The 13,888-nt window shown below is 36.2% G+C and overlaps 1 protein-coding gene across 3 annotated transcripts in view; it reads right to left on the bottom strand.

Annotated features, from left to right (window-relative positions):
- Nucleotides 1–13,888, bottom strand: part of UIMC1 (ubiquitin interaction motif containing 1) — a 118,146-nt gene that overhangs the window by 100,277 nt on the left and 3,981 nt on the right. For all 3 annotated transcript variants that reach the window (XM_042945789.1, XM_042945805.1, XM_042945798.1), the window contains exon 2: nt 10,073–10,225. In XM_042945789.1, coding sequence (XP_042801723.1) covers nt 10,073–10,219 — 147 coding nt within the window. In that variant the 5' untranslated portion in view covers nt 10,220–10,225. The remainder of the gene's footprint in view (nt 1–10,072; nt 10,226–13,888) is intronic.

Below are 13,888 nucleotides of genomic sequence, written 5' to 3'. Positions count from 1 at the left end.
GCTCATGATCCCAGGGTCTTGGGATCGAGCCCCACATCAGGCTCCATGTTGAATGTGGAGTCTGCTTAAGATTCTTTCTCTTTCCTCCTCTGTCCCTCTCCCCTGTTTGTGTGCTTTCTAAAATAAATAAATAAATAAATGCTATAATAATCAAAGCAGCATTATAAACTGAGTTAAGACAGACAAAAAAGATCAGTGGAATAAAATCTAGAATTAAATTCACATAAATAAACATGACTGATTTTTTTAATTTTTTTTTTTTTAACGTTTATTTATTTTTGAGACAGAGAGAGACAGAGCATGAACGGGGGAGGGGCAGAGAGAGAGGGAGACACAGAATCGGAAGCAGGCTCCAGGCTCTGAGCCATCAGCCCAGAGCCCGATGCGGGGCTCGAACTCACGGACCGTGAGATCGTGACCTGAGCTGAAGTCGGACGCTTAACCGACTGAGCCACCCAGGCGCCCCCATGACTGATTTTTAACACAGGTGCAATGGTACAGTGAAGAAAGAAAAGCCTTTCCAACCTACAGTGCTCAAAAAATTGGGTATGATGTTGGGGCGCCTGGGTGGCTCAGTCAGTTGAGCTCAGGTCTCATCTCGCAGTCCGTGAGTTTGAGCCCCGTGTCAGGCTCTGGGCCGACAGCTCAGAGCCTGGAGCCTACCACTGATTCTGCGTGTCCCTCTCTCTCTGTCCCTCCCCCACTCATGCTGTCTCTCTCGCTCTCAAGAATAAATATGTTAAAAAAAAAAAATTGGGTATGATGTGCAAAAAAATGAACATGGAGCTATACTACACTATATAAAAATTAACTCAAAATAGATCATACATCTAAATGTAGCACCTAACATAATATTTCTAAAATAAATCACAAGAGACAATCCTTGTGAACTTAGGTTAAGCAATTTCTTTTATTTTTCCCCCCTTGGCACTGTAAGTTTTTTTTTTTAATTTTTTAAATTTACATCAAAGTTAGTTAGCATATAGTGCAACAATGATTTCAAGAGTAGATTCCTTAATGTCCCTTACCCATTTAGCCTATCCCCCTTCCCATAACCCCTCCAGTAACCCTGTTTGTTCTCCATATTTGAGTCTCTTCTGTTTTGTCCCCCTCCCTGTTTTTATATTATTTTTGTTTCTCTTCCCTTATGTTCATCTGTTTTGTATCTTCAATTCCACATATAAGTGAAATCATATGATTTTTGTCTTTCTCTAATTTCGCTTAGCATAATACTCTCTAGTTCCATCCACATAGTTCCAAATGGCAAGATTTCATTCTTTTTAATTGCCAAGTAATATTCCATTGTCTCTATATACCACATCTTCTTTATCCATTCATCCATTGATGGACATTTGGGCTCTTTCCATACTTTGGCTATTGTTGGTAGTGGTGCTATAAACATGGGGATGCATGTGTCCCTTCGAAACAGCATACATACCTGTATCCCTTGGATAAATACCTAGTAGTGCAATTGCTGGGTCATAGGGTAATTCTATTTTTAACTTTTTGAGGAACCTCCATACTGTCTTCCAGAGTGGCTGCACCAGTTTGCATTCTCACCAACAGTGTAAAAGAGATCCGCTTTCTCTGCATCCTCGCCAACATCTGTTGTTGCCTGAGTTGTTAAGGTTAGCCATTCTTACTGGTGTGAGGTGGTATCTCATTGTGGTTTGGTTTGTATTTCTCTGATGTCGAGTGACGTTAAGCATTTTTGCATGTGTCAGTTGGCCATCTGGATGTCTTCTTTGGAAAAGTGTCTACTCATGTCTTCTGCCCATTTCTTCACTGGATTATTTGTTTTTTGGGTGTTGCACTTGATAAATTCTTTATAGATTTTGGATACTAACTCTTTATCTAATATGTCATTGGCAAATATCTTCTCCCAACCATCATTTGCTTTTTAGTTTTGTTGATTGTTTCCTTTGCTGTGCAGAAGCTTTATTTTGATAAGGTCCCAATAGTTCATTTTTCATTTCCCTTGCCTCTGGAGACCATCAAGTAAGAAGTTGCTGCAGCTGAGGTCACAGAAGTTGTTACCTGTTTTCTACTCTAGGATTTTTTCAATGGCTTCCTGTCTTACATTGCAGTCTTTCATCCATTTTGAGTTTATTTTTATGTATGATGTAAGAAAGTGGTCTAGGTTCATTCTTCTGCATGTCGCTGTCCAGTTTTCCCAACACCATTTCCTGAAGGGACTGTCTTTATTCCATCAGATATTCTTTCCTGCTTTGTCAAAGATAGTTGGCCAAACATTTGTGGGTTCTCTATTCTGTTCCATTGATCTATGTGTCTGTTTTTGTGCCAGTACCATACTGTCTTGATGATTACAGCTTTGTAATACAGCTTGAAGTTTATTGGGTTAAGCAATTTCTTAGATATGCCACCAAAAGCACAATCCATAAAAAACAAATTGGCAAACAGATGTCATTAAAATAACTTCTAGCATTCAAAATATTGATAAGAGAATGAAAAGACAAGCCATGAACTTAGAGAAAATATTTGAAAAGCAAGTACCTAATAAAGGACTTTTAGCTAGAATATATAAAGAACTTTCAAAACTCAACAGTGAGAAAACAACCAACCCAATTCAAAAACAGGTAAAAGATCTGTCTCCCTCTCTCTCTGCCCCTCCCCTGCTCATACCCTCACATTCTCTCTCTCTTAAAAATAAACTTTAAAAAAAAAAGATGATTCCTTTACTATATAAACTGTGGCAGGACAACAGAAGGTGAAAAAGTGTGATAGCTTAAACCTGATACTAAAATCTAATTCAGAAGGTACAAAAAAAGGACAATTATACAAAAACCAATGCCACTAGGAATACAGATGCAAAAATCCTAACATATTAAGAAAGCAAATACAGTATTATGTTAACGTAATATATAGTGACCAAGTAAGATTTACTCCAGATTGCAAGATGTGCCAAAATTAGAAAATAATATTAATGTACTATATAAAACTGATTAAAGGAGAAAAACTATACCATCACCTTGTTAAAAAATGAAGCATTTGATTAAATACCCATTCCTAAAAACACTAATATTAAATAAGCAATTAATATTTCTGTAATAAAAAATAGAAATATGAAACAAAATATCTGAATACTTCTACAATTAAATTCAAGACAAAGATGTACTCTATCACTGAAATCAATCAACATTATTCTAGAAGCTATAATCAATGTAACGAAACAAACAACAAAAAAAGGTATAAATACTAGAAAGGAAAAGAGAAAATGATCCATTATTAGCAGGTATAAGTGCCTACCTGTAAAACCCAAGATTATCAACACAACAACTATTTCAAAAGTCTGTAATGGACTAATGGAACAAAATAGAAAATCCATAAACAAGCCTATTTATTGACAAGATTTTAGTTTACAATAAAGGTAAAACTACAGGGGCTCAGGGGCTCATCACTTAAGCGTCCAACTTCGGCTTGGGTCATGCATGATCTCATGGCTCATTAGTTCAAGCCCCACAAGGGGCTCTGTGCTGACAGCTCAGAGCCTGGAGCCTGCTTCGGATTCTGTGTCTCTGTCTCTCTCCACCCCTCCCCAACATGCACTCGCTCTCTCTCTCTCTCTCAAAATTTTTTTAAGGTAAAACTTCAAATTTTTGGAGAAATGATTACTGAAAAATGTTGGTTAAAGCATGTAACCATTAAGACTGCTTTTTAGTATATATGTACTGTTTTGAAATACACATAAATGGGGGTGAAAAAATGAAATACACATATATATGTGGTAGAACTGTACAGAAAATCATGGAAATGTAAAACAAATACAGTGCTTACCTCTAGATGGGTGGAAAGGGATGCAACTGGTGAGGGTCACACTAAGTCAAGAGGGCTTCTAAGGTAGTGAATACAGACATCCGAATTATTTTTTTAAAGTATGATTTTATATTTTATGTAAATGTAAAAACCGTATTATTATTTCTATAGATACAGAAAAAGCATTTGACGAAGTACAACATCCACTCATGATGAAAACCCTCAACAAAGTAGGTCTAGAGGGAACACATCTCAACATAATAAAGGGCTTATCTGAAAATCCCACAGCTAACATTATTCTCAATGGGGAAACACTGAGAGCTTTTCCCCTAAAGTCAGGAACAAGACAAAGATGTCCACTCTCACAACTTTTATTCAACATAATACTGAAAGTGCTAGCCACAGCAATCAGAGAACAAAAAGAAATAAAAGGTACCTAAATCAGTAAGGAAGAATTAAAATTTTCACTATTTGCAGAAAACACAATACTACATATTGAAAACACTTAAGACTCCATCAAAAAACAACTAGAATGGATAAATGAATTCAGTAGAGTCACAAGATACAAAATCAATGTATAGAAATCTGTTGCATTCCTATACACTAATAATGAAGCAGGAGAAAGTGAAATTAAGAAAACAACTCATTCTCAAGTGCACCAAAAACAATAAAACATCTAGAAATAAACTTAATCAAAGAGGTGAAAGAGCTATACTCTGAAAACCATAAAACACTGATGAAAGAAATTAAAGACAACACAAAAAATGGAAAGACATTCCATGCTCATGAGTTAGAAGAACAAATATCGTTAAAATGTCTCTACTACCCAAAGCAATCTACATGTTTAATGCAATCCCCATCAAAATACCAAGAGCATTTTTCACAGAACTAGAACAATCCTAAAATTTGTATGCAACCACAAAAGACCCCGAATAGCCAAAGCAATCTTGAAAAAAAAATTCAAAATCTGTAAAGAACTTATCAAACTCAACACCCAAAAAAGAAATAATCCAGTGAAGAAGTAGGCAAAAGACACAAACAGACACTATTCCAAAGAAGACATCCAGGTGGCTCAAAGACACATCAAAAGATGCTCAACATCACTCATCATCAGGGAAATACAAATCAAAACCACAATGAGATATCACCTCACACTTGTCAGAATGGCTGAAATCAACAACTCAGGCAACAGATGTTGGCGAGGATGTGGAGAAAGAGGAACGCTTTTGCACTGCTGGTGGGAATGCAAACTGGTACAGCTACGCTGGAAAACACTGGAGGTTCCTCAAAAAGTTAAAAATAGAATTACCCTATAACCCAGCGAATGCACTACTAAGTATTTATCCAAACGATATAAAAATGTTGACTCAAAAGGGCACATGCACACCAATGTTTATAGCAGCACTATCAACAATAGCCAAATTATGGAAAGAGCCCAAATGTCCATCGACTGACGAATGGATAAGAGGATGTGGTATGGGGCACCTGGGTGGCTCAGTAGGTTAAGCATGGGGCTTCAGCTCAGGTCATGGTCTCACAGTTTTTGAGTTCAAGCCACATGTTGGGCTCTGTGCTGACAGCTCAGAGCCTGGAGCCTGCTTCAGATTCTGTGTCTCCTTCTCACTCTGCCCATCCCCCACTCATGCTCTGTCTCTCAAAAATGAATAAACCGCAAAAAAAAATTTAAGAAAAAAAGAGTATGTGGTGTACACACACACACACACACACACACACACACACACACAATGGAATATTACTCGGTGATCAAAAAGAATGAAATCTTGCCATCTGCAACCACATGGATGGAATTAAGAGTGTATTATGCTAAGTGAAATAAGTCACTCAAAAGAAGATAAATATCATATGATTTCACTCACATGCGGAATTTAAGAAACACAACAGATGAACAGAGGGGAAAGGAAAGGAAAATAAGATAAAATAGAGAGGAAGGCAAACCATAAGAGACTCTAAATACAGAGAACAAACTGAGGGTTGCTGGAGGGGAGGTGGGTGAAGAGATGGGTTACGTGGGTGATGAGCATCAAGGAGGGCACTTGTTGGGATGAGCACTGAGTACTGTATGTAAGTGATGAATCACTAAATTCTACTCCTGAAATCATTATTACACCATATGTTAACTAACTTGGATTAAAAAAAAAAAACAAAAAACGAAGTATCACAATTCTAGACTTCAAGTTATATTACATAGCTATAGTAATCAAAACAGTATGGTACTGGCACAAAAATAGTCATATAGATCAATGGAACAGAACAGAAAACCCAGAAATAAACCCATAAATATATGATCAATTAATCTTCAACAAAGCAGAAAAGAATATTCAATTGGAAAAAGTCTCTTCAACAAATGGTGCTGGAAAAACTTGTCAGCTACATGCAAAAGAATGAAAGTGGACCACTTTCTTACAGCATACACAAAAATAAATTCAAAATGGATTAAAGACCTAAAGATGAAACTTGATACCATAAAAATCATGGAAGAGACCACAGGCAGTAATTTCTCTCACACTGGCCATAGCAACAGTATTCTAGATATGCCTCCTGAGGCAAGGGAAATAAAAGCAAAAATAAACTATTGGGAGACTACATCAAAATAAAAAGTTTCTGCATAGCAGAGGAAACAACAAAACTAAAAGGCAACCTACAGAATGGGAGAAGATATTTGCAAATGACATATCAGATAAAGGATTAGTATCTAAAAATATAGGGGCGCCTGGGTGGCTTGGTCGGTTAAGCGTCCGACTTCGACTCAGGTCATGAACTCACTGTCCGTGGGTTCGAGCCCCACGTCAGGCTCTGTGCTGACAGCTCAGAGCCTGGAGCCTGTTTCAGATTCTGTGTCTCCCTCTCACTGTGACCCTCCCCCGTTCATGCTCTATCTCTCTCTGTCTCAAAAATAAATAAACGTTAAAAAAAATTTTTTTTTAAATAAAAATAAAAATATAAAGAACTGATACAACTCAATACCCCCCCCCAAAAAAAATCAAATAAAAAAAAAAATGGACAGAACACATGAACAGACACTTCTCCAAGAAGACATCCAGAGGGCCAACAGACACATGAAAATATACTAAGTATCACTTATCATCAGGGAAATACAAATCAAAACTACAATGAGGTATCACCTCACACCTATCAGAATAGCTAAAATCAAAAACACAAGAAATAAGCATTGACAAGGATGTGGAAAAAAAGGAACCCTCTATGCACTGTTGGTGGGAATACAAACTGGTGCAGATGCTGCAAAAAACAGTATGCAATTTCCTCAAAAATTTAAAAATAGAACTACCCTATAATCCAGTAATTGTACTACTGGATATCTACCCAAAAAATACAAAAACACTAATTCAAAGAGATACCTGCACCCCTATGTTTACAGCAGCATTATTTACAATAGCCAAGATATGGAATCAGCCCAAGTGTTCATCAACAGATAAATGGATAAAGAAGATGTGGCATATGTATGTATATATATGTATACACACTGATAATGGAATATTATTTAGCCATAAAAAAGAATGAAACCTTGCCATTTGCAATGACTTGGATGGAGCTAAGTGAAATAAGTCCAAGAAAGACAAATACCTTATGATTTTACTCATGTGGAATTTAAGAAACAAAACAAATGAGCAAAGGAAAAAGAGACAGAAACAAACCAAGAACAGACTCTTAACTATAGAGAACAAACTGATGGTTATCAGAGGGGAGGTGGGGGGGAGAATGGGTGAAATAGGTGATGCGGATTTAAGAAAAAAAATAAATAAAAAGATTATGATTTGCATTTTATGGACTCTCCTGTGCGGCATATTTGACAACTTAAAAAAAAATTAATGAGTTAGATCTGTATTTGTTGTTATAAAAAGATCTGCAATAAATATTAAATTAAAAAGCAAAACAGCCTATGTAGCATGATTCCTTTCCTGTAAAACATTTTATTTATAGCATATTCATAAAAAAAACTTTTCTGGAAGAATAGAGAAAAAATTATTACCTTTATTTAAATGTACACTCACTGAGGTGTACATCTTCACTATATAGCTTTCCATACTATTCTGTTTTCAAATAGTTTTGAACTGTTTTTATCTGTTTTAACATGTATGTATAAAATGTTTTAACACATCCGTGTGTATATGTATAGTTATTTTTGTTAATATTAACACAAGTTATTCAACTGGTAGAATTGATGGATTCTTTTATTTTCTCCTTTTTTTTTTTAATTGTATTTATTTCTTTTGACAGAGAAAGAGAACACGAGCAGGGGAGGGGCAGAGAGAAAGGGAGAGAGAGAGAATCCTAAGCAGGTTCTGCACTGTCAGCACAGAACCCGACATAGGGCTCAAACTCATGAACCATGAGATCACGACCTGAGCCAAAATCAAGAGTCAGATGCTTAACCGACTGAGCCACCGAGGCACCCCTTGTTTTCTTCTTTATACTTTCATACCTTTTTATTTTTTTATTTTTTTTTCTTTCATACCTTTTTAAAAACTATTTAGCCAAAATCCTAATTAAAAACTAGACTATAAGGAAATTCAAAAAAATAAACAAATACCCAACAGAGATGTGAAAACATGTTCAATTTTCCTATTAAAAAATACACAACTTTTTCATTATGAAATTGGGAAAAATAAAAAATGTGGTCACACCCTTCAAAAGGAACAAGGCAACTAATGCACTACTGATAAGAATACAAATGAGAACAAACTGTGACGGTTGTAATGAAGTATACTATATTAAAATTCTAAACTGATCTTGTAGGGACTAGAGAATCAAAGATTTTTTAAGTAAGCAAATACAATAATCTAAAATCAGAATTCTTAAAAGAAAGTTGGAGTAGGGGCACCTGGGTGGCTCAGTCGGTTAAGTACCCGACTTCAGCGTGGGTCATGATCTCAGAGTTTGTGGGTTCGAGCTCCATCAGGCTCTCTGCTGACAACTCAGAGCCTGGAGCCTGCTTTGGTTTCTGTGTCCCCCTTTCTCTCTGCCCCCCCCCTGCTCATCCTCTGTCTCTCTCTCTCAAAAATAAATAAACATTAAAAAAAAAAAAAAAGTTGGAGTAAACTAAGTGAAACGTAGAGAAAAACAGAAGGTAGACAATCAAGTTCAGAGTCTTAACAGACTCAAGAGCTCTAATAACAACATGATCTCAATAACAAGAACTGAAATAACAGATGATCAAGGAAAGAAATGGAAATGAAAGAGAAAGAATAGATCTGAGTGTCATTTAAGAGGTAAAAACTAAAGAATGTGGTGAATGATTAGGTATAAAATATGAGAAAGAGGAATGAGTTAAATACAATTCTGAGTTTTAATAACAAGGCAAATGAGGGGATCTACCATCAAATGAGCTAGAAGATAAAGAAAAAAGAGAAGTAAACTTGGAAGAAAAAACAATGACTTAATTCACCGCCTTCCTCTATGTAACCTAAAGACCAAGGGAAATCTCTAATAAACAAATGGAAAGAAGGAACAAAGAAGAGATGTTAAGATCTAAAGCAGCACTGTCCAAAAGCAACACTGTCTAATAAAGTTTTCCACAATGAGGGGCACCAGGTGACTCAGTCAGTTAAGTGTCTGACTCTTGATTTCAGCTCAGGTCATGATCTCACAGTTCATGAGTTCAAGCCCCATGTAGGGCTCTATGCTATAGTGCATAGACTGCTTGGGATTCTCTCTCCCTCTCTCTGGCCCTTCCCTGCATATGTGTGCGCTCTCTCCCTCTCCTTCTAAATAAATAAATAAATAAATAAATAAATAAATAAATAAACAAACAAATTTTTAAAGTTTACCACAATGAGGTAAATGTTCTATAACTGTGTCATCTAATACAGCAGACACTAGACTCATGTGGCTTTGATCACTTGAAATGTGCCAGTATAACAGAGAAAGGGATTTTTTTTATTTAATTTTAATTAACTGTAATTTAAATTGCTACAGGTGATTCATTGCTATCACACTTAGAGACTTTACAGCATTTACATTCTCTTTCTCCCACTTTCCAAACACATAAAAATTAACATTTACATTTGCCTTAGTCTCTTCTAATAGTTTAAAAAATACCATCTTGGGTCAATATATTACAAAAATGAGTAACTATGATCCAGTCTCAGCCAAACAGTATTACTTTCTTTTACATAATTCTTAATTACATTTACAAATCAAAATGAAGGTGAGTAAAAAACTGCACATTCCAGCAAGCTGCCATTAAGGTATAGTCACAAAACAAGCCATGGAGAAGGCCTAGTTTGAGAGCTAAAGCCCCACTATTCAGAATACTAACCTCTCCATCACTATCAGATATCACAATGAATGCATCTTCAAACCTACGTTTCCTCTTCAGATTGACAGAACTGGCAGTTTCTGCATCTTTCTTCTCCAAGTTCTGTGCTTCAGTGGCTTCTTTAACCCTTTTCTTTCTCCGTGGCATCCTTGTCTGAAACACAGGGTAAGTAATTTACTCAAACTTTAATTTTTCCAGATGCTATCTGTAATTTAATCATATAAAAGAAAAAGGTTCCCATCTAAAAGAAGTAAAATAACTTCTGAATACTTCCACTACTCATTAAAATTCCAATTTTTCTATTAAAAAACTATATATGTACATATCTCATCTCTGTAGGGACATTTCAATAAAAATAATATAATAATTTATCCCAGTTATTTAAACATTAACTTAGACAGTTGGTTCTCTTGACTATGTATTATAATTTAAAGGAACTATTTTTCAACAGCAATGCCTCCACTTGATAAAGAACATCTCCAAAAAATTGATAAAGAACATCTCCAAAAAACAAAAACAAAAACAAAAAACAAAAAACCAACCCATAGTTAATATGACACTTAAACATAAAAGACTGAATGCTTTCTTCTTAAAACAGGAACAAAACAAGGATGTCTGCTTTCATCATTTCTAATGAACATTATCCTGGAGGTTCAAGGCAGGTCATCTACACAAGAAGAAATAAAAGATATCCAAACTGGGGCGCCTGGGTGGCTCAGTCACTTAAGTGTCCAACTTTTGGTTTCAGCTCAGGTCATGATCTCATGGTTCATAAGTTTGAGCCCCATGTCTTGGGGGCTCTGTCTTGGAATTCTGTCTCCCTCGCTCTCTGCCCTTCCCCTGCTTGCCCTCTCTCTCTCAAAAATAAATAAATAAACATTAAAAAAAAAAAAAAAAAAAAAGACATCCAAATTGGAAAGGAAGAAGTAAAACTATCACTATCTGCAGATGATATGGTCTTGTATTAAAAAAAAACAAAAAAATTAAGAACTCCACTGAAAAACTATTATAACCAATAAAGAAGTTCAGAAAAGACTGCAGCATACAGTCAACATACAAAAATCAATTGTAGTGTTATCCACTAGCAATAAAAATCCAAAAATTGAATTTTAAAAATTCTATTTCTAATAACATCAAAAATAATGAAATTCTTAGGAATAAATGTCACAAAATAAGGCAAGACTTACAAATGAAAACTTAAAAATATTTTGAAAGGAGGGTCCAGTTCAAGATGACATAGTAAAAATCTTGATTTAACCTCCTCCTATAGACACACCAAGTCTACAAATATATATGGAACAAATTATTTTGAAACAAACTTAAAACCTGGCAGAGCAACCCATTCACATAAGACAAATGAGAGGGAAACCACATCAAAGCAAAGTTAAGAGAAATCTCATCATAATCCCCACCCTAGCCACAACAACCCACAATTTGGGGGGGGGGGGGGTCGACCCAGGAGCTTCTCCCTGAGGGGAGATCAGATCAGTTTGAATCTCATATCTGGCATCACAACTTTTCAGACCTGCAACTGAGAGATAAGCCCCCTAAACATCTAGCTCTGAAAGCCAACAAGCTTGCATCCATTAAGACTCCCAAAACCAAAATGAATTGAAAAGCAGTTCTCAAAAAGCTGACACATACCAACTCACCCACCCCAGGGCTCAACACAAAGGCAGCCAACTGAAAAGCACCAAGACTTTCTGTGAGAGAGACTTATTTGTTTATCTTAAAACATCAGCCTGAGGCGCAGGCATCTAATTTAACATACGCGTGGGTGACTACTGAAATATTGAAAGGCAGAGGCCAGTAGGCACCATCTTTGCATCTCCCTCTGCCTCATTCAAGCTTGCCAGTATCTCCCAGAAAGGAGTTTGTGCCCTTGTCTGATACTCCAATTTTTACAGCTGCTTCCCAGGGGATACTTCCAGATCACCTGCTTCTGGGGGCCACCAGGACTTACTTACACTGACAGTCCTGCAGGACTTTATATATTTGCATACTTTAAATGCTGCAGCCTGAGAGTCTGGCTTCCAAACAGCCTCAACCTAGGTGATGACTGAGTTCCTCCCCTTGGGGACACTGGCAGTTCTTGGCATACCTTCAAGTGCCAGGAACCACTAAAAATATACTAGGCTGCTTGGATAAACACAAAGATTTGAAAGACAACTAAAAGCTATGGCAAAGTTGAAAAATAAGGTTCATCTCCTACATAAGGCCATTCTTTCAAAACTTGCTATTTTATCTAATGCACAGAATCAACATGGAGTCAAAGAAAATAAAAAAACAAACAAAGAACAAAAAACAAAACAAAACCAGAGGAAGATGTTCCAAACAAAAAGAATTAGATAAAATTCAGAAAAACGCCTTAACAAAAGAGAGATAAGTCATTTACCTGACAAAGGAGTTCAAAATAACAGTCACAAAAATTACTCACTACACTCAGGAGAATGAATAAACATAATGAGAATTTTAATTAAAAGAAAATAAAAGAGAGTACCAAACAGAAATCACATTACTGAAGAATGCAATAATATAACTGAAAAATACAATAGAGGGGTTCAACATCAGACTATATGAAAAAGAAAAGATCACTGCACTTGAAGACAGACCAATGGAACTCATTCAATTAGAGCAGCACAAGAAAAAAGATGAATAGAGTGAAGACACATTAAAGAACTTATGGAAAGGACAAAACCAGGCAGACCGACATTCACATTACAAGGGTCCCAGAAGAGGGAAAGAGACAAGAAGGAAAATTATTTGTAGAAATAATGGATAAAAATTTCCCTAATCTGGGAAAGAAAACAGACATCCAGATCCAGGAAGCCCAGAGAGTTCTAAAAAAGATGAACCCAAAGGAATCCACATCAAGACAAATTATATTTAGAGTGTCAAAAGTGGGGCACCTGGGTGGCTCAGTTGGTCAAGTGTCTGACTTCGGCTCAGGTCATGATCTCACAGTTCATGGGTTCAAGCCCCGAGGCGGGCTCTGTGCTGACAGCTCAGAAGCTGGAGCCTGCTTCAGATTCCGTGTCTCCAACTCTCTCTCTGCCCCTCCCCTGCTCACACACTGTCTCTCTCTCTCTCTCCCTCTCTCAAATATAAATAAACATTAAAAAATTTTAATTAAAAATACATATCATACTTAGTGGTGAAAGACTAAAAGCTTTCCCCTTAGAACAGGTACAAAACAAGGATGTCCACTCTCAGCACTTTTATTCAACATTATACTGGAGGTCCTAGCCAAAGCAATTAGGCAAAAGAGAGAAAGAAAGAAATAAAAAGCATATACATTGGAAAGAAAGAAATAAAACTATATTTTCAGATGCAGTGATATTGTATATAGAAAATTCTAAGGAATCCACTAAAAACAAAACAAAACAAAACAAAACAAAACCCTATTAGAGGGGTGACTGGGTGGCTCAGTTGGTTAAGCATCCAACTTCAGCTCAGGTCATGGTTTCACTGTTCCTGAATTCAAGCCCCGCATCAGGCTCTGTGCTAACAGGTCAGAGCCTGGAGCCTGCTTCAGATTCTGTGTCTCCCTCTCCCGCTCATGCTCTCTTTCTCTCAAAAATAAACGTTAAAAATTTTTTTAAAAAAGAAAACTATCAGAATACACAAGTTTGGCAAGGCTACAGAATACAAAATCAATAAATAAAACTATTTCTATACATTCAAAATGAGCAATGTGAAAATAAAGTTAAGAAAACAATTCCATTTACAATAGCATCATAAGGACTAACTTTACCTAACAGAAGACATGCAAAACTTATACTCTGAAAGCTATAAATCATTTTTTAAAAAAATGAG

Source organism: Panthera leo, chromosome A1 (assembly GCF_018350215.1).
Source record: "Panthera leo isolate Ple1 chromosome A1, P.leo_Ple1_pat1.1, whole genome shotgun sequence".
NCBI classification, from domain to species: Eukaryota; Metazoa; Chordata; class Mammalia; order Carnivora; family Felidae; genus Panthera; species Panthera leo.
This window is presented reverse-complemented; position numbering and strand designations above follow the sequence as displayed.